At 51.5% G+C, this 26,941-nt stretch overlaps 1 protein-coding gene across 3 annotated transcripts in view; it reads left to right on the top strand.

The window, feature by feature from the left end:
- The window catches only part of RBPMS (RNA binding protein, mRNA processing factor), a 139,211-nt gene that overhangs the window by 107,964 nt on the left and 4,306 nt on the right, over window positions 1-26,941 (top strand). For 2 of the 3 annotated variants that reach the window (XM_073340330.1, XM_073340331.1), the window contains 2 exons: window positions 12,185-12,254; window positions 25,649-25,738. In XM_073340330.1, coding sequence (XP_073196431.1) covers window positions 12,185-12,247 — 63 coding nt within the window. In that variant the 3' untranslated portion in view covers window positions 12,248-12,254; window positions 25,649-25,738. Of the gene's footprint in view, window positions 1-12,184; window positions 12,255-25,648; window positions 25,755-26,941 lie in introns of those variants that run through there. The other variant, XR_012158424.1, reaches the window with a different exon arrangement.

Here is a 26,941-nt window from a genome sequence, read left to right as displayed (position 1 = left end):
AGGCATGTGGCTGGCCAGGTCTCAGACCTGGCCTCATGCTTCCCCTCTCTGAGCGCGGCTGGGGCAGGGAGCCACATGGAGATGGCATGTCGTGTTTTCCAACCCTGGTGAGAGCCCAGGCTTGTTATGGGAGGGAGCATTGGATGGTTCAGGTAGAAATGGGAGTATACATCCTTTGGTGAATGTAGGAAAATTAACCATTGGCATGTGGTGGATTCTCCATTCATTGGAATGAACATTGGGTGTATCTTATGCTCAAATAAATTGGTTAGTCTCTAAGGTGCCACAAGTCCTCCTGTTCTTTTTGCTTTCTAACAGAGCCACTCTAGTTTAACCATACACTAACCGGGCTGGATGCAGGAATCCCTGGATGAGGTCATAGGGCTTGTGCTATGCTGGGGATCAGATGATCACAATGGTCCCTGCTAGCCTTATTTGGTTGGTGGGGAGTGTAAGCTATGAATCTATGCAATGCAGTCTACCTCCTATAGCCCTCCATCCTCCTGTTCCGTTCCTGGGGCCAAACTATTGCTTCGGGCTTCTCTCGTGTTCGGTATGTCTACTTGTCTAGCCCTAGCTGGGCTTGCCCCAAGCACCAGATGTGAACACCCCCAAGCTAGCCAGCATTTCCACTGTACAGCTGCTTGCAGAGGGTGATTACTCAGCTGTGACAGTAGCATTCAAGGGCTCAGCCCCAGAGGTGGCTGCATTTACGAAACCGTAAATGAAACCAGGCCATGTAAGTTATGAGACTGAAGCAGCGCAGAGGCTGGTAGGTGCAGAGGCTTTTTTGTGCTTCTGCAGCTCGTGCTAAGCTCACAGGCTTTGGTCCCTATTCTGCTCTAGCAGCATTGGGATCTAGTGATGGGCAAACAAACTGAAAATTAAATTGTTAGGGTGCCAGTTAAGTGCTCAGAGTATTTGCTGTGAGAAATACGTAGAGGACTATTAGTAATATGTGCCAATGACTTTTCAAGGGCAGTGGATTATAACTTATTTTTAATGCACATAAAAGATGAGCATGAACTTTGTAATGATGAAAATGAAGGGCTAACAGCACTGGCATTTGCCACATGCCGGCTGGGGATTCCCTGAGGCCAGCTATGCTAATGCATTTCTGCCCTGAAACACCTTCACGACTCCAGGGTGGGGGAGCCTCTCCTAGTGGAGGCTGCCAGTCAGCCCAAGTCGGCTGGTGGTTTGTTAACATGGGGAAATGGCAATCCATGGCTCATGTAATCCAACAGCTTGTCACTAGTGACCAGATCAGGGTTTAAAGGCAGCACGCCAGAGAGGAGCTGAGAATCCGGAGAGCTCTGCACAAAGTACTTACATAGCTGGCCCTACTTTGGGGGGAAAGGAGTTAGCAAGAAGGTGAAAGGTTTCCAGATTTGCCACAGAGAGGAATTTTCCTGCATGAATGGCCACCTCTGACCTACTGAGAACCCATTTGTCTCAGGCACCAGGTCACATCTGACCCATACTGAGAACATATTTGCCCGGGGCACCTGGCTGCTTCTGGACCCACATTCAGAATGTGTTTGCCTAGAGCACCAGGCGACACCGGGGCTACACTCAGAATGGTTGCCAACGGCCCCCAGCCACGTCTGACCCGCACTGCAAACGTTGGTCCATGGCACCCACTGGCTGGAGCTTTGGGTTATTTTATAATATCATTGTGTTTCCACAATGAAAGTGGACTTACAAAAACCACTGGTGAGAAGTTTTCTTCTCTTTCAGCTTGGGCAACTAGAGAAGCGGGGGTTTGCTCATCGCCTTTTGTTCAGAAGTGCACTGAAGGTGGCTGCAAATAGACAAGGGTTTTCCAGATAAGTTCCACAGTACCTTTAAAGACTTCTGGCCCAATCCCATCAGTTTCACTGAGGCAAAACCCCCCTGGAGGTCAATGAGAGCAGGCGCTGTCCATTTATTTACAAGTAATAGTTCACAGTGCAATCCGCAGCGTCTGAATGATCAGAATCCGGCCCTAAAGCAGAGCTCGCCAGTGGAATCTAGCCAATGGGTAAAGCTGTCTCAGGAATATTCAGCCAGCTTTTAATGACCTTATTTAACTTTCTAATTAAAGCTAATTGGGAGAGCAGTTGAGAGCTTTGTAGTATGTTACCTGGGGATCTGAAAGCACTTTCTAAACATTAATTAACCCCCATGAGACGTGTCTCAGTGAGTGAGCGGCTTGGCCAATGACTCACAGCCCAGCATTGCTGTAGCACACAGTAAAACACTGGTTTGCAGTCCCCTGCTCTGGCCAGGAGACAACACAAACAGTTAAGCTCTGGAGGCCATATAATAGAGATGGAAACGAACCTTTTGTGGAGGAGAGCTGAACCCACCAATACTTGCCATTAGGGTTGAGCAAACTGCTTTGCTTCAAAAACCAACTTCAGACTTGGGCGAAAGGCCAGATTTTCAGATACTGCTATTTACGGGAAGAAAGCTGATGAATATTACTGCAGATATATACTTGTCTTATCAAATAGCATTTGACAGGCAAAACCTGCAATGTACCGGAGATGCAGAAAGCTCACTGTGTTGGTGAATTACAAGGAAATGTACTTAGCAGTATGATCCTCCCTTCTCTAACAAGTTTGCAAACGCAAGATACAGAATCATTTAATGTGCATCTTAGTCACGTCTAACTTGAGTAATAAAGCGTGTGTCCGACAGATCTTTATTTCTACTTTATCAGCCACACTAAATCTGATGATTTTGCTCACCGCTTTTATTATTGCAGGGATCTGGGAAATGGAGCAAACAGAAGCAGGATTAGATCTTGCACAGATGAATGTACAGAATTTAAGTCAGCATGCTCTCCACACAACTGTTCTGGGCTGTAATTGAGTGAGCTCTTCCCAGATAAGCGTGGCTAAGCCAAGTCATTGCTGGAATAGGAGCCTGACTACGCTCACCTACGTGCTGCAGGTCATGGCACTGGTGACTGAATGCAGACGCTGCCTCTGTCTGTTGTGAGCCAGCCTGGTGCTAGAGGGCATGCTTTGGCTGGAGGCATTGTCTTTCCAACAAGATGTGAGCCTGAGACTCTGGGGCATTTCTTCCCATTTGATCTCATGGCCCTTGTCCCACTATCAGTTGTCTCTGGGCACATTTTAATTTGCGTAATTAGGCATTCCCCCTACTTAAAATTCTCTGCAGTGGGTAATTTAGGTGTGAAGTCCTTTGCCTCTGTCTATCTTTAACTGTTGTATAGAGTTGCCACGTGCTGTTAAAAATCTTCCATGTTCCAGCCCCACTGCGGTTGCATTTCAATTTGTGCAAATGCTTGGAATTCTTAGAGATGAAAGGCACTTATATTAATATCAGCGATCATTATTATATACCGGCCAGTGCCAGAACTTTAGCTGGTATATGAAGAGATACCAGAGATAAGTTCCTATTCGGCATAATGAAAACACAACTGCAGACTTATAGGTGTGCAGTGATAATGGTCAAGAGATTTTTAAAAACACAGGTAGCCACATAATTTCCTAGTAGCTACCAGCTGAGGAATTTCAAAGGTATGGGTTAGTACCATAAAAGCCAGCTGTGAGCCCTCCAGAGAGAGATGCTAATAGCAGAAGAATGGGACCATTTTCACTAAATTCACACATGTGGGGTAAAAATGTTCCTGTTTCTGAAGAGTCACTGAGAAGGTAGCTCAGATAATGAGTGTGGCTTGGCCCGTGGCAAAGTTCAGGCAAACAGGAATAGAAGTGAAGTGACAGATTTCAGTCCCTAGTGAGGTCAGGAGATGCGCGGTACACATCTGAGGGCCGAACGCGGCCCATGCTCCCAGACAGTAATTCCCTCATTTGTATTGTACCAAGCAAGAGATTGTCATGATACTAGAGCTGTGGATGAGTTATTTCCTATACCACAGGTCCTGGCCACACTCTCAGGGTGAGTGCCTCACACTCACCCGTATGCTGGTTGAAAGGGCCAGAGTGGCATAAAGGGTCCCTAACAGCCCCACTTCTGGGGGCAGGGAGAAGAGGATTCCCCCACTGCAGGGAACCCCATACAAGCCCTGGTGTAGTGGGCAGACTGAGGGCAGAAGAGGTATGCCAGGAGCAGGGCCCGCGGCATGCAGCACTGTGTGGTGTCCCGGCAGTGCTGCAGCCCACAGCACAGCCTGGGGAGACGGCTACAATTAGCCAGGCCCCCCCAGGGCTGTCTGAGTGATGCCAGGGGCCTCTCCAGTCCCCAGAGCAACCCATGCTCAGGACGTGCAGAGGTTGCTTAACCCCCCTCTCCGGGGGCTAGGAATTCTGTGATGCATCTCTCAGAACATCTCGCCCACCAAGGTAAGAGAGAAACAATGGCCTAGCCAGTGCAATGACACTGCAGTGCGTTTAAAGGCAATATAGCAGCAGTAGGTACCTCTGCAAGAACAGCTGGGTTCTAGCTGTATTAGGAACTACAGAGCTACTCACCCAGGTCTGGCATCAGCCTTTAACACATGAGCTTAGGGCAAGAGACCATTCTCTGGAGCCGCTGTACCCAGGGATTATTTCAGAGCCCCCAGCACTCTCCCAGCTAACCAAGTTCTTCTTTAGCTCATGCACCAGAGGCCCCTGGCTGTGGTCCTGAAGGTCCCTGGCTTTCAGGGATGACAGGATGTGTTGTAGGTAGCCACAGATGGGGAGAATGGCATTATCTTCTGTTTCCATGGTGGCTCATCTGCCCCTCTGTGGCCATGCGATGTAGCTCCTGGTTGCCCAGAGCTGGGCTAGCCCAGTCTTAAGCAGAGCCGGCTGACCTGTTCTAGCTTCCTGTATTAGTATGAAGCGTGACAGCAGACAGGTAACATAGTGAGTGTGGTGAGTGCATGGAAGTGAGTGTGCAGAGGGGTAGCCGGGAGCCATGCTACAGCACCGCTCCAGGAGCAGGGCGAGCTGCCAGTCCTGGGCACAGCCGTGGGAATTAGACTGTCTTCTGCCTACCTTCTTCCCCTCTTCGTTCTTTCCTTTCTTCCTCTCTGGAAAACACCAGCTCTCAATCATTTTGGATCCCCCTGGGCACCTTTATCCAACCCACAGGATGCACCAATCTCCACCTGCTGCACCCTGACACTGACAGTAGTTACACACATTTACCCTCCCCCCCCCCCATTCTATCATATGCTGTCCTAAGCTCTGCCCCAACACACTGTGGTAGCAATGCCCCCCCCGCCCCGACACACACCCACCCCCGGCCCTTACCACCTATCCCAGGAAGGCAACACCAACGCTGCCATTTGACTAGTGAATTCATGGACTCAGAGGCAGCAAACCATAAGTAAGGGGTACGTGTTTCCTTTTATTTCCTCCCCACACACACATTTTTATTACAAATCGGGGCTATTTCAGCATGGCGGGGGAAGACATTCAGAGCCTGTTAAGCCGAGTGGGAGTTAAACAACTACATCTCCTTTTATCCTGCTGGAAATTCAGCCCAGAATTTTCTACCATGAAAAACAAATGCCCATTTCCTCTGCTGATCCGAAGACAGCCATTACCTCCCCCCTCTGGGGAGGTGAGTAGCAGGGGCTTTTGGTGGTGTGCTGCCCGATGGCAATTCTGCGCAGCGTGCAGCCAGGCAGATAAGAGAAGCGATGACATTACCCCCAAACAGTAGATACAGAAACAGCTGATACGGCTTACCAGGTGCCAGTTCTATCTGTTGCCGGCTCCTGGGTCCTTGGGCTGGGTACCCAAGTAATGCCTTGGGAGGGTGCCCACCATTCCACCATGTTCCGATGTGCTGTGGTAACGCCATGGCCAGAGGGAAGCGGGAACGCGTGGAACTGGAGGGGGGAAAACACAGGAATGTTTGTCATGTTCAGAGGAATAAATGACTGAAAAAGGGATCTGTCTGCCTGTCATGGGCTGTGGCCCTAGGACAGTTCCAGTGCTGTTTAATAGGGTTCGGGAAAATTTACCTCCCTTCCCTGTGCTCATGTCGCACCCAGTGAGTTCCGGAGCCATCTCTTTGTTTTGAATGAACCCAAGGATGAAGTACACCCAGCTCCCATGTCCTGGGGGCCAGGGCAATTGTAGCCTAGGTATGGCTGGCCAAGGCGTATGGGACTTTCACTCTCATCTCGAAATCTGCGTAGAGCTGGGAGTCTCCAAGCAGGTAACACACCCCTGCTTTATGGATGGGGCGGGAGAAGGATGCACAGAACCATGGAGTATCGGCACCGTATGGGCGCCTGTATGAACAGCAACCCCAAAGGCTCAGTATGAGCAGATGCAGCTCCACTCAGTCCAGTAACATTGTGGCTGCATTTGGCCCTGGGAGCGTGCCTGCACTGAAGGCTAATTCAGCAAGAGAGCTACCTACGTAACTAGCTCTGTACTCGCAAAAAGAAAAGGAGTACGTGTGGCATCTTAGAGACCAACCAATTTATTATGGTCCTGCTTGTGCCAGAGGCAGGCCACACAGAGGTGGGGCTTCATGGTCCCTACCAGAGTCAGAGCCCACCTGGATTAACAATGAGCTGTAGTTAAAAGGATACTGTCAGCTCCTTTCAGCCTACATTTAACCTACCTTCCAAACAACACAGCCCACCTGGCAAGGCCAGGCTGATAGCACGTTCATAGGGAAAGGGGGTCCCTGCAGAGCCCCAGAAACTGAAGCTGCTGATGCCCAGAGCACACGGAGAGCAGCAGCACAAATGCCCCTGCTGTGCCCCTCGGCCGAGTCATCCAACCAGGGTGCGTTACCTAGCCCACAGCATCCAGACATCCGAATAGCTACCAAGTGTTCCTGGATTACCCTCACAATGCTCCTGGCAGCTAGGGACCCTTATTACCCCATTTACAGACCTGGTTGGGTGAATGGCACCAGGATTTCTACAGGGGTACAAAAATCACGGTGTGAGGAAACTGGGGAGGTAGAGACTGGAGCCAGGGGAAGTGCTGTGCAGCACAGAGTAAGTGTATTCCTGGACCCGGTGGCTGGCCCTCGCTCCAGTGAAAGATGGGAAATGGCAATAAGACCAGAAGTGAAAGAAGAGTAGGCAGGCGCCCACAGGTCGGTAGGGAAGGTCCTGGAGCCAGGAACGCGCGTGGCTAGGAGGAACTTCCTTTGCTTACTAGGCCTTCTTGTTCCATCTGCCTCGAAATGGGGCCTGTGAGCGTTCCAGACGGCTCGGCCCCTAGTTCCACTCAGTGGTTGTATGGCTGCTGTTCAAGAGCTGGGTATTATTAGCTGCTGGTTTGGTCCCCCCCCGTAGGGCCGGCGCTCACAGGTTTATCACGGCTCTCGTGCTTCTGGGTTGTTTGCACCCGTCGATGAATACAGGATGGAAGGTGCCCACACGGGAAGTGTCCCTGATTCCAAATGGCCGCCAACTGCCATGCCAGCGAATGGGGCTAACGCTGACATGATGGGCACCATGTCCCTACAGTCTGCGTGGGTAAGGGAGGCTGCCCTTGAGAAAGATATCTGCCACCTCCCATGGTTTCCAATGAGATTGAAGCCGGGCCCACAGGTAATGTGGCTGTCACTGCATGTTTCAGGGGGCTGGACCGGGCACAGGGACTGTGAGGAGCAGCAGAGACCCTGTGATGGGGAGCGCGGGGGGGGGATCAGGAGTGTGATTTAGAGGTTGCAGGGGCATGCGGGTGCAGGGAGAGGCAGAGGACAGTGATGGAGTGGGAGATGGAGGGGATCCAGTGGCAGTGCCCACAGCCCAGGGCGAGTGTTGGGTACGGGTAGCAGCCAGGGGAAGGACTGCCAACTGGCAAAGGGGTCGTAGGATTCTCTCACAGGATTTCAGCACCTGCCGGAGGAGCTGTTGCTGTGACACGAGAAGCGCCTCTGATCCTGTGTTTTTCGAGGCTGGCAGAGCTCTGTGCGAGAGCCTCGGGCCTGAGGACACAGACCGGCCCTGCCACTAAGCCCTGCCTACATTTATGATGCTAGAGCAGAGAGAGGGTGCTGGGGTAGTGGGAGGGAGGGAGTCAGGGAGGTGGTGCTGCTGGGTTGGAGGGAGGGGAGTGAAGGCAGTAATAGGAAATGGCTGGCAGTTCCCCTATGTTAGGGGTGAGGAGAGGGTGAGGGGAGTTAAAAAGTCAAAAGATGGACTAAGAAGTCTGGCTTGCTGATTTTAAAAACATCTCCTGCTGTGTGGGGGCCAATCATGATTTATAGGAATTTGACTCACGATTTTGGCAATACTGTGTCTGTAGGCAGGAGTGAGCCTGCTGTGCGAGGCACGGCACATACACAGACCTAAGCGTTGGCAACTGTCTCTGTTCACATGATTTTACTTAAGCAAGTAGAACTAACTCTTCAGTGCTTGTATTCAGGGCTGATCTCCTCCACCGAGCCCTGTGGCCTGGGGGCTGGCTGCGAGGGCTGCCAGGCACATTCATGGCACGGAAGCAGCCATTGGTAGAATTCTTGGTGCCCTCCAGGCTCCACGCATACAGGCATGGGCCCGGGCACTGTGTCTGCCACAGCAAGCAGCTTCTCTCAGCCGCTCTGCTCTCAGTGGGGTTGATTTAGGCTGCAGGCTCTTGAGTATGGCACCAGTTCTGCTCCTCTCTTTCTCCACACCAGCAGTCTGGATCCAGACCTGGACTGTGGCCAAGGGGCTAAGGTGTGGCTGATCCCAGTGCCTTGGGTCCAGACTGGGTCACACTTCAAATAGCCAAGGGTATTGCTGATGAGGCTCTTACAGCCTGCAGTGATGCTCATTGCCTGCTTTGAGCACGAGGGCTTTCACAGTTCCTGCTACCTGGACATCCTGCTCATTTGGTTCCCATGTCAACACAACGGCATCCGGGCCCGCTACATGATAAGCCCAGCCTGGCAGAACTGTCGGCAAAAGAGCTCTTGCTCCTTCTCACATCTCTAGCACCAGGGACAGACTCTGCACTAGTCTGCGCAGCGGGCCACACCCGGCTAGTCCCTTAAATCAAGGGCTTCAGAACCTCTCTGATCCACAGTTAGCAGCCTACCATCTGGAGAGCAATCCGCCTGCTACACAGACACCTCTGTCCGCTGGCTACACGCAGACGCCGCCCCACCGGCCTTTGTCCACCTGCTACACGCAGATGCTGCCCTGTGAGCCTCACCCCCTGCTACACACAGACACTGCAAAAGCAACTACAAACAGTAACCGCGAGCGTTAACTATTTTGACGTCCGTGGGACCAGGTAGCTTGCATCCAACAGATTAGTTTAGAAAGTATTGGCAGGCGTGATCTCCGAAACGTTGCTATTCCTGTTTAACAAACCTCAGAACCCTGGGAAAGTTCCAGAGGGCTGGAAAATAGCTAATTTCAGAAAGGTCACTACAGGCCAGTTACCCGGACATCGATCAGTAAATAATTAAAGGCTTGCAGCATAATTAATAACCAGCATGGTTTTATGGAAAACAGGTATTGTCAGGCAAACTTGATATTGGATGAGATAACAAGGTCAGCTGAGAAAAGTAACTGTATTGAGATAACATGCTTAAAACAGGATGAGTTTCAATACAGTCAAATGTGCTCGGGGTGGGCGCAGCGCCCCGGGGCCCCTCGCCTCGAAGCCGGACCCACGGCTGGCCACAGCGCGGTGTCGGAACCGGTAGGCACTAGCCCGCCTCAGCAGGGCAGCACCGCCGAGGGGACTTTTCACATCCCAGTCGGCAGTGCTGCCCAGAGTGACCCAGTGCCTGAAATGCCGTCGCGACCCGAATTTTGAAAACCGGGGCCGCTCTCGTCTGTGCCATGCAGGAGGTCAGACCAGATGGTCTGTCCCATCTGGCCTTATAACCTATGACTCTGATACATTCCTCTCTATCAAAGCTGCCAGCCACAGGGATTAGGAATAAAATACTTTGTCTGGCAGAGAAAGTTTCCCTCCTTAATTTTCAGACCAGTGGTTATTAGGATACTCCAGAGTTCTTACCCAAAGTAGTTTTTCCAGGCCATCTTCATCAGGAGAACAAGCTCAGAGCTTCCTCAGCAAGATCCATGGCTTTCACCTATACAGAAATAGTCAATGCATCCCATGAGGCGAGCAGTCTCCTGACATCTCTACATCCCTCCACCAAACACTGCAGAGCAGAGGTAGTGCCAGATGCTGCACTTGGCCACCAGCTTCTGTCCCATTCTCCCTCAGTGTCTCCTTCCCTTCTGGCTCCACTGATATGCTGTGGATACAAACCAAAATCTGATAACAGCCCCTCCACCCCGAGAGCGCCAAGGGGCCAGCAGCAGTACCTGAACAATGAAATATCAAAAGGTATATTTAAAAATGAGTGTGCAAAAGCGTGGCACATAATTTGTCCATGTAATTACTGCGATTGCATATCCCAATGATCAGTTAGACATTTAACTGCCTATTTGCACATACAAATTATTTGTGCACAATTGTGCTTTCAGGTCCGACATTTCAGGACTCATTAACAGCATCCTCACTGGTTATTAATGAAATAAGCTGATGACATCATAATGGATGCATCGAACAATGATCTCCACGTGCAAGGATCCATGAAACTCCCACTTGTTTCAATTCACATGAGTTTGAGCCCCTGCATTGCGCAATGAATTTCTGGCTTCAAATGAACCCAAAACTTAGTCAAAATCATCAGGTTTCGCCCAACTTCAAATGGCTACAATGAGAATCTTCCAAGTTTTGCATGTCAAAGGGCCCAACTACCCTGGAATGAAACTCAGAGCCAGGAGAGCTGGGGTTGGTTTCAAGCTTCATACTCTCCCCCCACCAGTCCTGCCCAACTCTTCCCTCCCTGAGCCCCTGTCCCCACTGGCGGTCGGAGTGGGCTCTTTTCTTGCCTTTCCGTTCTGCCTTGCTCACATTCAGGCACAAAAGGCATCAGTGGGAAATAGTATGTTTCCATATAGCTGGACAAGGCCGCTCAGCGGCCAAGTGAAAATGGTCCCATTTCACTCTGATGGTTGCGGTTGGACATGTTCCATGCATCCTGGCCTGGGACAGAGAGAGCTGGTACGCAATGAAGCACCTGCAGGACAGAGAGAAAGGGTTTCAAGGCCTGCTTCTGCCACCCCCACGCTGATTAGCACCTTATACAACAGCAGGCCGAGTGACATCGGAGCAGCTCCTCCCCCATGTCAAGGGGAGTCACTCGGCAGAGTCAGGCCCTAATGCAGACCTTGCATTTCACACCCTATTTGTGGGAGCAAAAGCAACTTTTCAGGCCGACCCTGACAGAGTGCCTTCTCCAGAGCCGCGTTCTCAGGGTGCGGTCCCTCCTTCTGCAGCTGTCCCTTTAATAGTGTTGGGTGCTGCACGTGCCGCTGGAAAGAAGCTGTGTCCCCTCAGCACGCAGGCAGTACTGCTTTCCTACACCCACCTACTGGTGCAGCAAAGGAGGGAGAAGCCATCCTTTCAGCAGCGGAGGATACGCTACGATCTTAGCGACGTCTCTGTTGCGTAACAACAGCCCCGCAAGCTCGCCGTCACGTGTGCGTGCTAGAACGCGGTCCTGCGCTGAGTCGAAACGGCACCTCCTCCTTTCCCAGCAGCGCTGCCCACTCTGCAGAGCCAGGGTCCCAGCTGCTAGCGCTCGCCGCTGGAAGAAGCGTTCCCTGCTTTCAGTCCCCCTTGCCCTGCAGAAGGAACAGCCAGGCGCGAATGAGCGCCTCTTTGTGCAGCAGGAAAGGCGCTGTCCATGGAGCGCCAGCGAGTTACTGCTCGGCAAACCTGGCCAACGCCAGGCCCTGGCTTTTATAGGCAGAAAAAACAGTTGTTGTGGCACAGATGGGCCATGGAGCGGTTACAGCATGTTGGGGGGGGAGGGGGCGCGAGAACCGAGAACCCCAGCTCTAAGCCACAGCTCCAACTTCGGGTGCGCAGCTCCGGCACAGATCTGCCCCACATCCAGCCCCACAGGTGTGCTCTGGCAGGGGGCCACGAACACTGGCCTCGGCCCTCCCGTTGAATCCGTTGTGCACCGCCACAGGGTTGCAAGGGGAAATGCACGGGTGACAAAATGTTGGGTCTGCAGCTCTAAACTGCCCAGAACTAGAAGGGGGTGGTGTTTGAAGCAGGGGTTTGGGCCAGGCCTGTTTGGCACTTAGGGTGAGCCCAGAACAGGGCCCAGCTCTCGTCCCCTCTTCGCAGAGACCCAGGATGTGGTTTGTGCAGGAGTTGAAGGCGTGTGATGCACCCTAGCTCATGTTTCACTTCCGCCGCTCTTGTCTTTTCAGATGCGCTGGCTCCCTCCCTCAGAGGCTGCTTCTCAGGGCTGGAAGTCCCGTCAGTTCTGCTGAATACTGTGTAAGTGGATGGCTCGGCGTGGGCTTCGCTTCCCTAGCACCAGCTGGAGGCAATGGCTCCTTCCAACCGTCACTGCGGGCAGGCGAGGAAGGGGATGTCCTGCCATAGCAGAATTCACGTCGCGGCCCCCGGCTCTGGTCGGAGTCTGTAGGTCTGGGAGGAACGGCGGTATCTCCTAACGCATCCCCAGTCCCTACAGTCCTCTCCCTTGCTGTCACTGTCTGATAAAGTGATTCAGTGCCCGCAGATGGCATTAGGGGTGGGTGACGGAGTCCAGGGCTCCAAAACTGCAGTTGAAGGAAGTCACTGGACAGTGCTGTTGGAGTGGCTGTGATGCCATTCATTCAGTACGAGGCTCCCCCCCGGAGCAGAGCCAGGAGGGGACACCGCTGGCTGCAAGGGAGGGTGCAGCACATGGAAAGACAAGCTGTGTGTGTGCGTGTGTAGGCAAAAGGGCGGGCATTCTGCTCTGTGGGACACGGGGAGCCCACGAAGCAGAACCACATCAAAGGGCCAGACAGGGAGAAAATGCCCTAGCTCTGTAGCTTGGAAGGCCAGGAGGAGGCTGCAGGTCTTGTCTGACCTGCATAGCCTAAGCTGTATCCTTCACTCAGGGCGCCTCCCTGTGGGTGCCCTAGAGCAGATCGTTCAGAACGCTCACACATGCTCAACGAACACCTGTGTTTTCTAAACATTGACTGTGAATCTCTCTCCTTCGGGTGCATGTTTAGCCGAACAGAGAGCTAGCGGGCTCTGCTGCTGGAGTGACTGGTTTAGCCTCCGTCAGGCAAAGATGGCGAACATTTTCGTTCACCATTGCTGTGTGTTTCTATCACACACCCTGGAGAACAGGGCCCCAGGTGAACTAACTAAACCCAACAGGCAGGTCTTAGCTCCGTCATTCCCAGCCTGGCTTTGTCAGAGCCCCAGGCTAATAGCTGGGTGGCTGGGTACCCTGACCCCACAGCCCTTGTGCCCCATGCCTAGAGCCCCTCTATCATCCCCTGGCAGACTTACCCTGCCTCTCCCTATGTCTGGCCTGGCCATGCTCTTTCCTGTCCCTTGTTTTCTCTCCACCTTCTCCCTTTGCACCTTGTTTTCTCTTTCTAGTCTTATCCCCCCGTCATTCCTTGCTCTCCCTGCAGCCCATGGGGTCAGGACCCAGGCTATGGTGGCAGAGCAGACACACAGAGCTGGGGCCTGGCACCCTATGGGCACAAGCTGACCCAGGCCCAGCTGTACTGGGCCCCCTGGAGCAGGGAGGGGAGAGGATTGCAGACACTGCCCACAACTCTGGCCACAGCAGCATGTTTGTGCTGGAGAGTCAGCATGGATTCAGGATCATGCCCAGACACCACTGCTCATCTCCTCGGCCCTGTGCCCCACGGTGCCATGCTGGCAAGGCTGTATTGGGAGCACGCTCTCATAGCTGGCCGCAGTGGGCATGCACCTTCAAAGAGATGTGACGTTAACATATGTCTCACACTGGCAGTCAGCTTCGCAGAGCGTGGCCTGGAGGTGACTAGCAAGGGCTGCCAGGGAAGGCTGGAGAACATAACCCAGGGTTTGGGTGGCTCAGTGCCATGGCTCCGGCTTGTGCGCTCATCCCCAAGCGTTCCTCGTTCACAGGCTCATTGTAGGCACCACGTTCCCTATGCGCCACACAAAGCTGGGGTCCCCACCATCACATTCCTTGTTGAGAGCCGTCTACCTCAGCACTGCAGGAGCCCACAGCTGAGGTCAGAGAGAGGCCTGTGTGCTTGCAGGGCAGGGGTCTTGTAGCACTCGGTGCTCCTGGCCTGAGTTGTCTCTCTTGCTGCGGGGACCTTGTGCCCACGGTAGGCCCTGGCACGCTGAGGGGTGCCCCACGTGCTGCTGCCCTTGTCTATTGCTGACATTTGTGGGTGGTCCCTCATGCAGTTGTATGTGGGGGAGATTCTCCCTGCCAGTGGCCCGGCACTGGCCGATGGCAGTGCAAAGCCGAGAGCAGTCTATCTGAAACACCCAGGCTACCAAGCATGCCCCGCTCCAGACGGCAGGTCTGTCAGTGCCCGTGGAGCTTCTAGCTACTCACCAGTGTCCATAGGGAGTAAATGGCACGAGGAAACTGCCTTTTACCAGCTTCATCACGTTGGGGTATCCTGGTGCCCACTGGTGGGACATGCTGTGGTCTGACTGATGCCCTCGCAGTGACTGTGCCAATCCTCAGCGCATCCTCATTGTCCAGCTGATTACCATCTCAGCAATACTGTTTCTTACTAGACTTGAAAGTGCCTGTAATCTGCGCCCCCTCTCAAAACCATCTCTGCTAAGAAACCATGGGATAGACTTCATTTAGAGAGAGACAACCCTAATAAGCGGATATTTTCTCAGCTGAAAGAATGACTCAGTCACCCTGCCACTGAATGTTCTGCAGGGGTACAGTCAAAGCTGTAACCCAGACTCATTCAGAATGGCACTGAACTACTCAGTAAATCTTCCAGCAGCATGGCCTCTAGTCACCCGTAGACAACATTCACCACACGTCTGAAGATCCTTGTGTGCATACACAGAGAGGTGGGATCACCTCTGCTTATGACATTAGTGAGACCATTAATAGTTACTGTGTCCCACGCTGATGTCTCACATGGCAAAAAGGATGCTAATCAACTGGAGAGGGTTCAGAAAAGAGCTATAGGGATGATGTGCAGTCTGGAAAACCTGCCTTCAGAGAAATACTAAAGCAGCTCAGGCTTCAAGAGAAGGTTGAGAAGTGACTATGACAGCCTGCAAGCCACCTGTATAGGGAGGAGCTTTCTGAGAGCAGAGGACTCTAACCTACAGACCAAGGCAGAACGAGATCCAACAGGTGGAAGTCGAAGCTTAACAGTTTGGACTGGAAATAAGGTGCAAATGTTTAACAGGAATGGTGATTAACTGCTGTAACAAACTACCAAGGGACGGGGTGGATTCTCCATCGCTTGACATCTGTCTCTCTGGACTCTCTCTTTCTAAAATATATGCTCTGGCTCAAACTAAGTTATGGGTTGGATGCAGAGATCGCTGTGTGAGGTTCTCTGGCCTGTGTTAGATGGGGAGGTCAGGCTAGATGATCACAATGGTCCCCTTCAGGCTTTAAAATCTGAATCTAAAAGTGCATACAGAATACAGCTTGCAAAGATTCTCCACAAAGACGAAAGCAAGGAGGCTCCATTCTCTCTGAAATGCACAGATCCTTCCTTACTCTTTACAACATGCATGTCCAAATACAACAAAAGTGTCTTATTAAAAGTTAATGAAAACTCCCTTGGCAGCAGATCAGGCCAGGGTCCATAAATGAAAAACACATGTAGTTACTGAGCACAGATTACAACAGCACAGGGGAGAATTTATTTTATTATACAAATATACTCTTTTGATGCAATCAGTGTTGGAAGAGAAGTTAGAGAAGATACAGTCTGTAAATATTGCAGCCATTTGTGGATAAATAAACTGTGGATATTAAAACAAAAAGTAAAACCGCTAGGCCAGTAGCAGCGCTAGGCCCTAATGCATCTACCAGACTGTTCCCAGGCTTTGCCCACTTTCACAGCACATCAGTCTAAGCTCCTTGTGATTCTTGACATGCAGCTCAGATAAAAGGGTTCAGCAGGCTTCCCACCATACACACGCCGAGGTCACCCACCACTGGTAGCTCCTGGAGTCTGGGCGTACTGTCCCTCCCAGTGATACTGTCTACGGCCAGACAGCCTCCCCCTTTCCCTCACACTCCCCACTAGCTGTGCATTTTACATGTAAAGCTCAATAAACGTGACTGTCACAAATAAAACTCAGGGGATACATTTCTTAAGGGAGATCAGCAAATGCTACCACATCTGGCTAGCTCTGATGTTGTATGTAATGTCCCACTGAGCACCTTCATATGCCCTCAGTGAGAGATTAGTGCCTAGCAAAGGGGCCAGGTTGGCAGGGCTAGGCTGTACATCCTCCACTCAGCCACAGCTCTTCACTAGCCGCAAGCACATTCGGCCCCATCACCGGGCTCCAAGCCTCTTCTGAGGCCCTGCTCTCCCACTCCGATCTGTGCAAGCAGGCCAGAGCCTAGCCCCCTGTGCGCTCAAGCTGTGCCACCTGACCTGAACCCAGCAGGAGGACCTGACTACGAGTGTTGGGCCCGCGTTGGGGCAGGTGGGAAAACAACTGGATCCTCCGGGGCTGCGGTCAGGTTGGCTCTCCGCGTCCTGCCTGGGTGTTGGCGTGGCGGTGGCTGCTGGCCCCGCTCCTGCCGGCTGCCACCACCTCACTATGCTGTGCAGTGAGCGTGCCAAGAAGTCACAGCACCGCTCGCTCCACGGCACACAGAGTCAGCATGGGGCAGCGGCTGTCAGGAGCCGGGCACACAGCTGCAGCCACCACCATGCCAGCCGCACGGGCAGGAAGTGGTGCTGATACTCACTCAGGTTCAGGGGGAAGTGTTGGGTCAGAAAATGATTCAAGCCTCTCGGGCTGGGGCTTGGGTCTGGGTTGGGTTCACATCAGGCTTAGAAAGTAGACCTGAGCAGACCTCTGCTCTGAGGCTGAGGGGAGCAGCAGCAACGGGAAGTCATCCTGACACAGATGGGCTCGGGCCAGTTAGGGCAAGATTTTTTGCAAGCAGCTCGTGCCTTTCAGTGCCCAACTTGAGAGCCCTCAGAAGGGCCTGATCTCCAAGGCTGGATCTGGCCGGCAGTGCTGCAGACTTGTGCCCGGGCACCTGAAAAACAAACACCACAAGCTGCCACAAATTGGATCCCAGACTCACGAGTCGCGTTAGAAAATCTTGGCTTTAATTTCTAAACCTAAGGGTATGTTTTCACGGCAGCTGGGAGTAGTCGTCCCAGCACGGGGAGACCAACATGAGCCAGCTCTGCTCAAGCCAGTGCGTTAAAACCGACAGGTCACGGCTCGGGCTAGCCACCCTGACTATGTGCCCACGGGTCAGGTGGGATTGTGCTCGGGCGGCTAACCCAGGCTGCTGCCACACTGCTACTTCTCGTGCACTGCCTCCAGCAGACTTAGCACAAGTCTGTCCATCCGCACTGGGAAACACCCCGCGCAGTGGCTGTGTGGACGTACCCTAAGATAAACAAATACGTAGAAGAGACCCCAGCACCAGCCAGGTGGGCCACCTCAGAGAGACTCCAGTGCCTCAGAGGGACCTGAGTACCAACCAGGTGGGCCACCTCAGAGAGACCCAGGTGCCTAAGAAAGACCTCCATGCCAGCAAGATACACTGCCTCAGAGAGACTCCAGCACCAACTAGGCGTGCCACCCCAGAGAGACCCCAGTGCCTTGGAGAGACCTGAGTGCCAGCTGGGCATGCTGCCTCAGAGAGATCATAGTGCCTTGGAGAGACCCTGGCACCTAAGACAGACCTCAGCACCACCAAGGTGCACTGCCTCAGAGAGACCCGAGCACCAGCCAGGCATTCCACCTTGGAAAGACCCCAGCACCTCCAAGAGAGCCCAGTGCCTCGTACAGACCCCGGTGCCAGCCAGGCACACCGTCTCGGAGAGAGCCCAGCGCCCCGTACAGACCCCGCGGCCAGCCCGGCACACCGTCTCGGAGAGAGCCCAGCGCCCCGTACAGACCCCGCGGCCAGCCCGGCACACCGTCTCGGAGAGAGCCCAGCGCCCCGTACAGACCCCGCGGCCAGCCCGGCACACCGTCTCGGAGAGAGCCCAGCGCCCCGTACAGACCCCGCGGCCAGCCCAGCACACCGTCTCCCTGACTGGCAGGGAGAAAGCCTGCATCCCCAGGGATTCATAGATCTGAGACCAGAAAGCACCATTCTGATCATCTAGTCTGACCTCCTGTGTAACTCAGGCCAGAGGACTTCCCCACAATATCTCCTAGAGCAGATCTTTCAGAAAAATATCCCATCCGGATTTTAAAATGGTCACCGATGGAGAATCCACCACGATCCCTGGTAAATTGTTCCAGTGGCTAATTACTCACTTACACCTTGTTTCCAGCCTGAATAGGTCTAGCTGCAACTTCCAGTCATTGGATCGGGTTATCCGTTTCTCTGCTAGACTGAAGAGCCTGCTGTTAAATATTTGTTCCCCACGGAGATACTGATCGCTCAGAGGCTGTCGTGCCCCTCCTTAACGTTGCTGCTCTGCTTGCAAATGGCACATGTTCAGGGCCTAGCTGGCCCCCATGTCTCTGTTCTATGTAGGACACCACGTGCTCTTGGTACCCTGGCAACAAGCGCTCAGATCCTGATCACATTGTCTTGTCAAACCTGTTCAGTTGGACTCCCCTTTGCCCAGCCTCCCATACGTAGGGGTGTGCCCTGGTGTTCCTCCCCACCAGCTGGAAAGAGACCAGCATCCAGGCCCAGGTTAGATTTCTTTCCCTTTCTTCAGTGCTCTGCTTATTGTCTTTGCAAACCAGAAAGGAACGTGTGCAAAAAGCAACACAAACAACAGTTTGGCTCGGGGTTCAGGCTAGTCCTCTGGCAGCTACCAGATAGGGCCCTCTCTGGCTCCACACAGGGTCTGCCCGCTAGCCTGCAGCCTCTTACTCTGGTTACCGTCTCCTCTCTCCTGGTTTCCCCCCTTTATATTGTCCAGCTGAGAGCATGAGCTAATCATGCAGTGCTGATCAGATGCATTAGCTGATTCTCTGCACCTGCCTGCTGGGCTTCTCTCTGGGGCAGGGTCAGCTGCTCTCTGTTCCCCCCCCCCTCCCCAGGACTTAAAGGGGCAGGTTGCGCTATTACATGCCCCCCCGCCCCCCCCAACCCCCAAAAGTGGTGCCCGCAGTGCCTCCTTCCCATGAAAATTGTCTGCATTCACGTGTCTGGCTCCGGACCGGTAGTGACCTGTAAATGCATACAGTTGCAGGGCTAGGTGCCGTTGTATCTGTCTTGGGGTTTGTCTTGCACATAGCATGGTCAGTGATAAGGATGAAATTTGCTCCAAGCAAATGGTACCTCAGGTCCTCAATAGTCCACTCTATCACCAGGCGTTCCTTTTCAAATCACTGCATAGTTTTGGTCCCAGGGCAGGAACTTTCTCCTCAGACGTAACATGAGGGTTCCCCATCCTCAAGGATAGCCCCAACCCCCATTCGGAGGTATCAGTCTGCAGGATGAAGTCCCTAGTAAAGTCCGGGCTACGTGGCACTGGTTTGCTGCAAAGGATTCACTTGATATCCCCAAATGCATCTGCACATGCAGGAGCCCAAGGCTCCTTCTGTGGTGCCTTGTTGTGCAGAAGGTTCGTTAAAGGGACGGTGGTATAAATCGACAATAGTATCCAGCTAGCCCCAGAAAAGATTTTACTTGTCACTTAGTGGCAGAGATTGGCGGGTCTACAAGAGCCTTTACCTTGTCTACCAGCAGCTTGATTCTCCCATTCCCCCAGGGTATCTCAGGTATTTTGTATCTGCATATCCGATCCAACATTTCATGGGGTTGGCAGTGAAGCCCACTTCTCTGAAGGACTAGAGCACCACTCTGACCCACTGGAGATGTTCTGCCCAGATACTTATATAAATCACTTCATCATCCAGGTTGGCCACAGCATATACCCAGTGAGGTAGGAGTAGCTTATCCATAAGTCTTGGAAATGTCGCTGGGCCCCCATGGAGACCAAACGGAAGGGTTTGGAATTGATAGAGGTCATAAGGTGTGGCAAGTGCAGTCAGCTAGTAAGGGCCAGAATTGTTATATATTAGGCCTGCCCCAGTTCATCTCGCATCTCATCAATCCTAAGCATACGATACACATCAAATTTAGAACTTCATTTATTTTGTGGAAGTCAATACAAAACTGAATACTGGGGGTCAGTAGGCCTCAGCCACCTGCTCAAAGGTCTCTAGGAAGGACTCCAGGTCACCCTCTGGTCCCATCTTAGTGTGAGGGATCCTCTTCCCACCCTGGCAGCCTGCACCAACCTGTAGAGTGGGAGGGTCCCAAGCCAATGTTCTGAGCACGAATTGCTGATGACCCTCTTGATGCTTCTGCGGGAACTACGGCTGCTGCTGTGGCAGTCAGGCACTCTGGTGGCCACTGCTTTCCTTTCCACGTCACAGAAGCAGTAAGACCCCTACTTTTCCCCGGGCCATGGAAAGCCACGCCCGCATTCTCCATTACGTGTACCCTGGTGGCTCTAGTCACCAGCTGGAAATAGACAATCAGACAGGCCCAGGTTCATTTTCTGTCCCTGTCTTTGGGGCTCTGTTTATTGTCTTCACAAACAAGATAGACAAGTGTGCAAAAAGCAACACAAACAACCATCTGGGGTGGGGGGGGGGTTCAGACTGGGGTCTTCTGGCAGCTACCAGGTGGGGCCCTCTCTGACCCCACAGGGCACCTACACAGGTTTGGTTGGTCTGCCTGCAGTGATTACCAGCTCTGCTCTCCTGGTTTTCCCCCTTTATATTGGCCAGCTGAGAGTGGGGACCAATCATGTGGTGCTGGTCAGCAGCTTCCCAGCATCTGTCTGCTGGGCTTCATGCTAGGGCAGGGTCAGCTCTCCCCAGCCCTCTCCCTTTGGGCTATTAAAGGAGCAGATAGCCCTCTTGCAATGGGCAACAAGCCACTTCTTGCCCATCCAGTTCAGTATTTAGAGCCATCAGCACCATTTCAGGTTGGCCTTTTGTTCCTGGGTGCTAATCCCCCAGACCCTGGGGAAAGAGAACATAGGTTTCATTCCCCTCCCAGCAGCGTACAATGCAGGAGCAATCCAAGGCAGTTACAATACAATGGACTCGTGAGTCCCCTCCTGACTCAACCCCAGTGTGACCACAATGCAGCATCGCGCCCCTCCCATTGGGCCGGGCCCTGCACAATACAGACTAAGAAGCAGTCTGTGCCCCGAAGCGCTTACAAGCCAGCCAGCCTAGACAGCCATAGTGGGGACAGACGGACAGACAGCCAAAATCCCAACGGCGCATCTTGCGAGGTGCTTTTTAACCAGATTGCTCCAGACCCGCCTACCCCGCCCCATCGTCCATCTGCCCCTTCCAAAAAACCCTCCCAGCCCACCCCATAGAAACAAGAGCCAAACGGGAGGAGCCTGTTCCTCTGTCCCAGTCTCACCCACTCGCTAACAGTAACCAGGTCAGAGTCCCACTCCCCTGCCTCCCACCCCACTAACAACTTATAAGATGACGACAAGAAAAATTCCCACCAGTGAAAAATCAAAGCTCCCCAGCTGGACAGACTGCAGAACAGCTGGCTGGGGAGGTGCTGCGAAAGGGGGTTGCTTACTGTTTGAGGGAGTGCTCCCCACTCCAAGCCACCAATCCCACGCACGCCCCCACCCATCCACATGGTTAGCTTGACTCTTCTCAGGCCCTCACAGCTAGCTTGAGGCCCCAGAACAGATCAAAACCAGCCTTGCTGGAAATAGCCACACTTGGAAAAGGACCATGTCTCTTAGCTGATACCTTAATTTATGGCTGTTGCCTTTAAGCCTCCACATCTTGGTCCTGTCTTTTTAGGAAAGGACATGATGTCCAGTGGCTATTTCCATGCCTGCGTATTAGAAAGCGATGCATGAAGAATCTGGTTTGAATGTTTGGGGAACAGCTTTTTTTCCAAAATAAGGATTGCTCCAACATCACTAATGGAGACGTACACAACGCCGTATTTGGGCATGGTGTATTATTAGGTCCCTCGCGGCTCTCTGGCTGCTGCAGCCACACGACCTGGCCCAGAAAAGAGCAGCCCCTGCACCTCGCTGTAAGGGCCCCCCCAGCACCTGGGGATCCGCGCAGCTTGTCGTCTGAAACGAGACACCCACATTTCTCTCCAGAACAGAGTGGGCGCGGCGCTCGGGCAGGAGAATGGCTCCCCCCGCGAGGTTCTCGGCAGGACGGGGTCCTGTCTCCATCAGAGTTCTGCGGGGAGAGCGGCGTTCTGCTCCCAGCTCTTTTCCAGACTTTCTGTGCCACCCTGTAGGAATCCCTGAAAGTCTGCGAGGCGGGGCAATGTTCCCCCTGCAGCAGAGACAGCCTAATTCATTTACGGGCTCAGTCATGCTGTCATTATTGGGGCTGCTCAGGGCCAGGCACGCCAAACCCTTACGGTGCCCATAGCATGCTGGGTGGACTGCAACTCAGAGGCCAGCCTTGTAGGTGCTTCAGCAGCTGGGCCTTGTAGGCGCTAGCCCTGGTGGATCCCACTAACCACTCGTAGGGCTACAGGAGAGGGTGTTTATTAGGGCTGGCAGAAAAGGAGAAGGCTGCAGATGCCCTAGGTACAGGGGCGACACTTACAGTTCAAAGTGAGCAGTAGCAGTAAATGTTCGGACTGCCCAGTCGAGAGTCAGGCCTAGTGCAGTCTGTCTCGTGCTTCTCGCTGCACTGCCCCAAGAGCAGCCTGCCAGGGAGACAACGACTTGGGCAGCTCCACTTGTCTCTCTCTGGCACTCCTTCCAAGTGGGAACAGGGGAGTGGGATGTGCCTCTGTGTCCCAGGCACACAGGGTCACTGTCGCTCCTCCCTGGCTCAGACTGCGCCGGGTGCCTCCTGATTTGCACCTCAATTGTGTGGTCACTGACTGTTTCTGGGGAGCGGCTGCCTGAGCTTTGCACGTCACTTTGGTAAAGTCCTGGGACCGCGACAGTTCTGGGCAGGGATCTGCGGCAGCTGGGCTTACTGCTCTGTTTGATTTGTTCTGCCCAGTGACTCATTTTAGTTACTGCTCTAGTATGTTGCACATCTAGTATGTGATGATTGGCTCCTGGGGTCAGGGTGTTGGGATTGGTGAACCCGGGACTGGTGATGCTGGGAGCGCTAGCATGCTGGCATCACTCCCCTACACTGCGCAGCGGTAGAGTTAAAACTGCGGGCGTGGCCGGCCGGTGTGTGCACAGACAGGAAGGGAAAGGGGAAATGTGCAGACAAGCCCAAACTACATGCCCAAAAAATCACAATCCCACAGTAGAGGAAGAAAATGATATTGGTTAAAGAACTGACCTGGTTTAGAGGGGAAGTGAAGGCAGCTGTAAAAAATAAAAATACATAACAATGGAAGGAAGGGGAAGCTGATAGTAATGAATATAAAGCAGAAACTAGGAATTGTAAAAAAATGATAAGGGAAGCAAAGGGACCCAAAAAGGAATCATGGCCAGCAGAATTAAGGACAATAAGGCGGAGGTTTTTAAGTATATTAGGAACAAAAAGAATTCTAGTCTATTACTAGATCAAAACAGAATTATCAATAAAAATGCATAAAAAGCAGAAGTTCAATAAATATTTCTGTTTTGTATTGGTGAAAAACAGACAGTCAAATCATGTGATAATTACTATTATCATTAATAACGAATTAAAGGAGGGTAATATAATTAATGCCAATCAATAAGGATGTAAGGAAACTAGATCCTCTCAAACTGATGGATATCTTTTTTTGATGAGATTACAAATTTGTTTGATTAAGATAATAGTGTTGATTGATCTTCTTAGACAGAAGTACGGCTTTTCACTTGATACAGCAGGACATTTTGATTAAAAAGCTAGAATATAAACTTAATGTGGCTCACATTAAAGGGATTAAAACCTGGTTGATAGGCCTCAAAATGTAATTGTAAACAGTGAATCATCATCAAGTGGGTGTGTTTCTTGTGAGGTGCTGCAGGGATCAGTTCTTGGCCCTATACTTTTTAACATTTTTATCAATGACCTGGAAGAAAACATAAAATCATCACTGATAAAGTTTGCAGGCAACACATAAATTGGAGGATTGGTTAAAAACAAAGAGGTCAGGGCACGGAATCAGAACGATCTAGATCGCTTGGTAAACTGGGTGCAAGCAAACAATATGCATTTTATATGGCTAAATCTAAATGTTCACATCTAGGAACAAAGAATGGGGGCCATACTTACAGGATGGGGGACTCTATGCTGGGGAGCAGGGACTTGGACAAAGATGTGAGGAGCATGGGGGACAATCAGCTAAACATCAGCTCTCAGTGTGACACTGTGGCCAAAAAAGCTCGTGTGATCTTGGGATACGTATACAAAGGAATCTCAAGTAGAGGTAGAGAGGTTATTTTACCTCTGTATTTGGCACTAGTCTGACCGCTGCTGGATACTGTGTAAGGTTCTGGTGCCCACAGTTCAAGAAGGATGTTGATAAATCTGAGAAGGGCCAGAGAAGAGTTGCAAGAATAATTAAAGGATCAGAAAACACACCTTGATTCACAGAGCTCAATCTATTTATTTTAACAAAGAGAAGGTGAAGGGGTGACTTGATCACAGTCTATAGGTATTTACATGGGGAACAAATATTTAATAATGGGCTCCTCGAGTCTATCAGAGAAAGATATAACATGATCCAATGGCTGGAAGTTGAAGCTTGGCAAATTTAGACTGGAAATAAGGTGTAAATTTTTAATAGCAAGGGTAATTAACCATTTTAACAGTTTACCAAGGTTGTGGTGGATTCTCCATCACTGGCAATTTTAAACGAAGATGGGATGTTTTTCTAACATATCTGCTCTAGGAATTATTTGGATCTGCTCTAGGACAGTCTGTGGTCCATGTTTTCCAGGAGGTCAGGCTAGATGATCACAATGGCCCTTCTAGCCTTGGAATCTGCAGATCTATGAGCAAGCCTGAGCACATTTGGGGTGTCTGTCAGGCCCACTCACACTCCCTGCTGAAGAGACTCTTAAAAATAGCGGCCGGGGACAGAAAATCATGAGGGTTGTAATACTGGACATTCTCGTTAAAGATGCTCTACTTAAAACTTGATTTTTTTTTTATTACATTAGTCAGTTTTTGTTAAAAAGTCAACATGCCCGTGTTATCTTGAACACCTGTCTCTTGTACTTTGGAATGAGCAGTCTCCAAGTAATCCCAACCAGGCCTGTAGCATCAAAGGCCAGACACGGAGGCCGACACCCCTACCTCCTATCTCCCAACCTTCCCCGATGCAGATGTTTGCTGTGTTTAATCCACCAGCTAAGGAAGTCCAGTTGAGAGTTAGGAACTGAACAGGGAGTTTATGAAGCATAAAAGTAATGCAGCTGTAACTGCACAAACAGCAAAGAGAATTGTAGTTCTAGCTACTTTCACACACAGTCCCCAGTCCCCCACAAACCTCTTCAGCAGGATATGAGGCCAAACGCCTGACATTGCTATCACAGCAACCTCCCAGGTCATCCATGAAGGCATGAGGCCACTTCCAGCAACTTCACCCTTTCCTGGGGCCGTGCACCCAGCCCCTTGCTCCTCTGAAACAGACGTGATCACCTCCATTATTGACAACTTGGAAACAGTCAGTGTTGCATGAATGGCAGCAAGTTCTCTGTTATTTGGTACTCCTCCTCTTGGATTTCCAGACCTCAGTGTCAATTCAGAAACACACATGGTTCCTGTGGAGTTTCTGACTGTACCCTGTCTTTTTTATGTCACAGGTATCAGGTGTGTGATGGTGGCTACAATCAGTCTTGTGGGTATTAATGGAGCCTTTGAAGGTGGCTACTGGTTTCTCATGCCCTCCTGCAAAACTACAGTGTGCTGGTAAGTTAGAGGCAACTGTCAAACCACACACTGCTTTGGGGATGAAACCCTCCTGGCAGCAAATGAGCAGGATCAGCTTCTTCACCCCCTAAGCTGCAGTGGGGCGTACAGTCATAACGTGGGAGAATTATTGTCTCAGACCTGAGTGAGGATGCAGTGTCCAGTGCAGTGAATCATGGGACTGGCACTTCACCCTGCTCCTGCATCTGTGTGGCAAATGGCACAGATGCAGTCGCAGGGGCACGTAGAGAAGAATACATTCATTAGCCCACATGCTGGGCCGTCACCTGTCTGCCATGCAAAGCACTTTGCAGCTGTACAGGAAGGATGGGCGTCACCTAAATCAAAATAGAACCAGACTGCTGGCATGTAAAATTTAAAAGGTGGTACAGGACATTTTAAACTAGGGCCTGGGGGAGAGGAGCACAAAGTTCAGACAGAGAGATCCCTTAGGGGAGGATCTATTAACGGGGATTCTCTATAGCCTAATAAAGCAGAGAGGATAGAAGTTGATAAAGTCTCAGAAGCCACTGAAGAGAAACAGTCATTTGAAAAAGAAATCCTATTCAATTACATCACATGACAACTAAACAGTGACACATTTTATAAGTGCTTGTATATACATGCTAGAAATCTATATACTAAGATGGGTGAACTTGAGTGCCTGGTACTAAATGAGATTATTATTATTATAGGCATCACAGGAACTTGGTGGAATGATGATAATCAGTGGGAACACAGTAATACCAGAGTACAAAATACTCAGCGATGAGAGTAGGTCGTGCAGGTGGGAGAGTTGTACTATATGGGAAAGAAAGAATAGTGTCAAATACAGTAAATATCTTAAATGGATTAAACTGTACCAAGGAATCTCTATGGATAGAAATTCCATGTTTGAATAACAAGAATACAGCAGTAGGAAAATACTACTGACCACCTGACCAGGATGGTGACGGAATCTGAAATGATCAGGGAGATTAGAGAGTCTAAAAAAATAGAAATCTTAGTAACACTGGGGGATTTCAACTATCCCCATATTGACTGGGTATGTGTCACTGCAGAACAGGGTGCAGAAATAAATTTTCTAGACACCAGTAATGACTGTGTCTTGGAGCAGCTAGTCCTGGAACCCAAAAGGGGAGAGGCAGTTCTTGATTTAGTCCTCAGTGGCACACAGGGTCTGGTCC

This window comes from Lepidochelys kempii, chromosome 4 (genome assembly GCF_965140265.1).
Source record: "Lepidochelys kempii isolate rLepKem1 chromosome 4, rLepKem1.hap2, whole genome shotgun sequence".
NCBI lineage: Eukaryota > Metazoa > Chordata > Testudines > Cheloniidae > Lepidochelys > Lepidochelys kempii.
The sequence above is the reverse complement of the archived record's forward strand: the minus strand, read 5'-3'. Positions and strand labels throughout refer to the sequence as shown.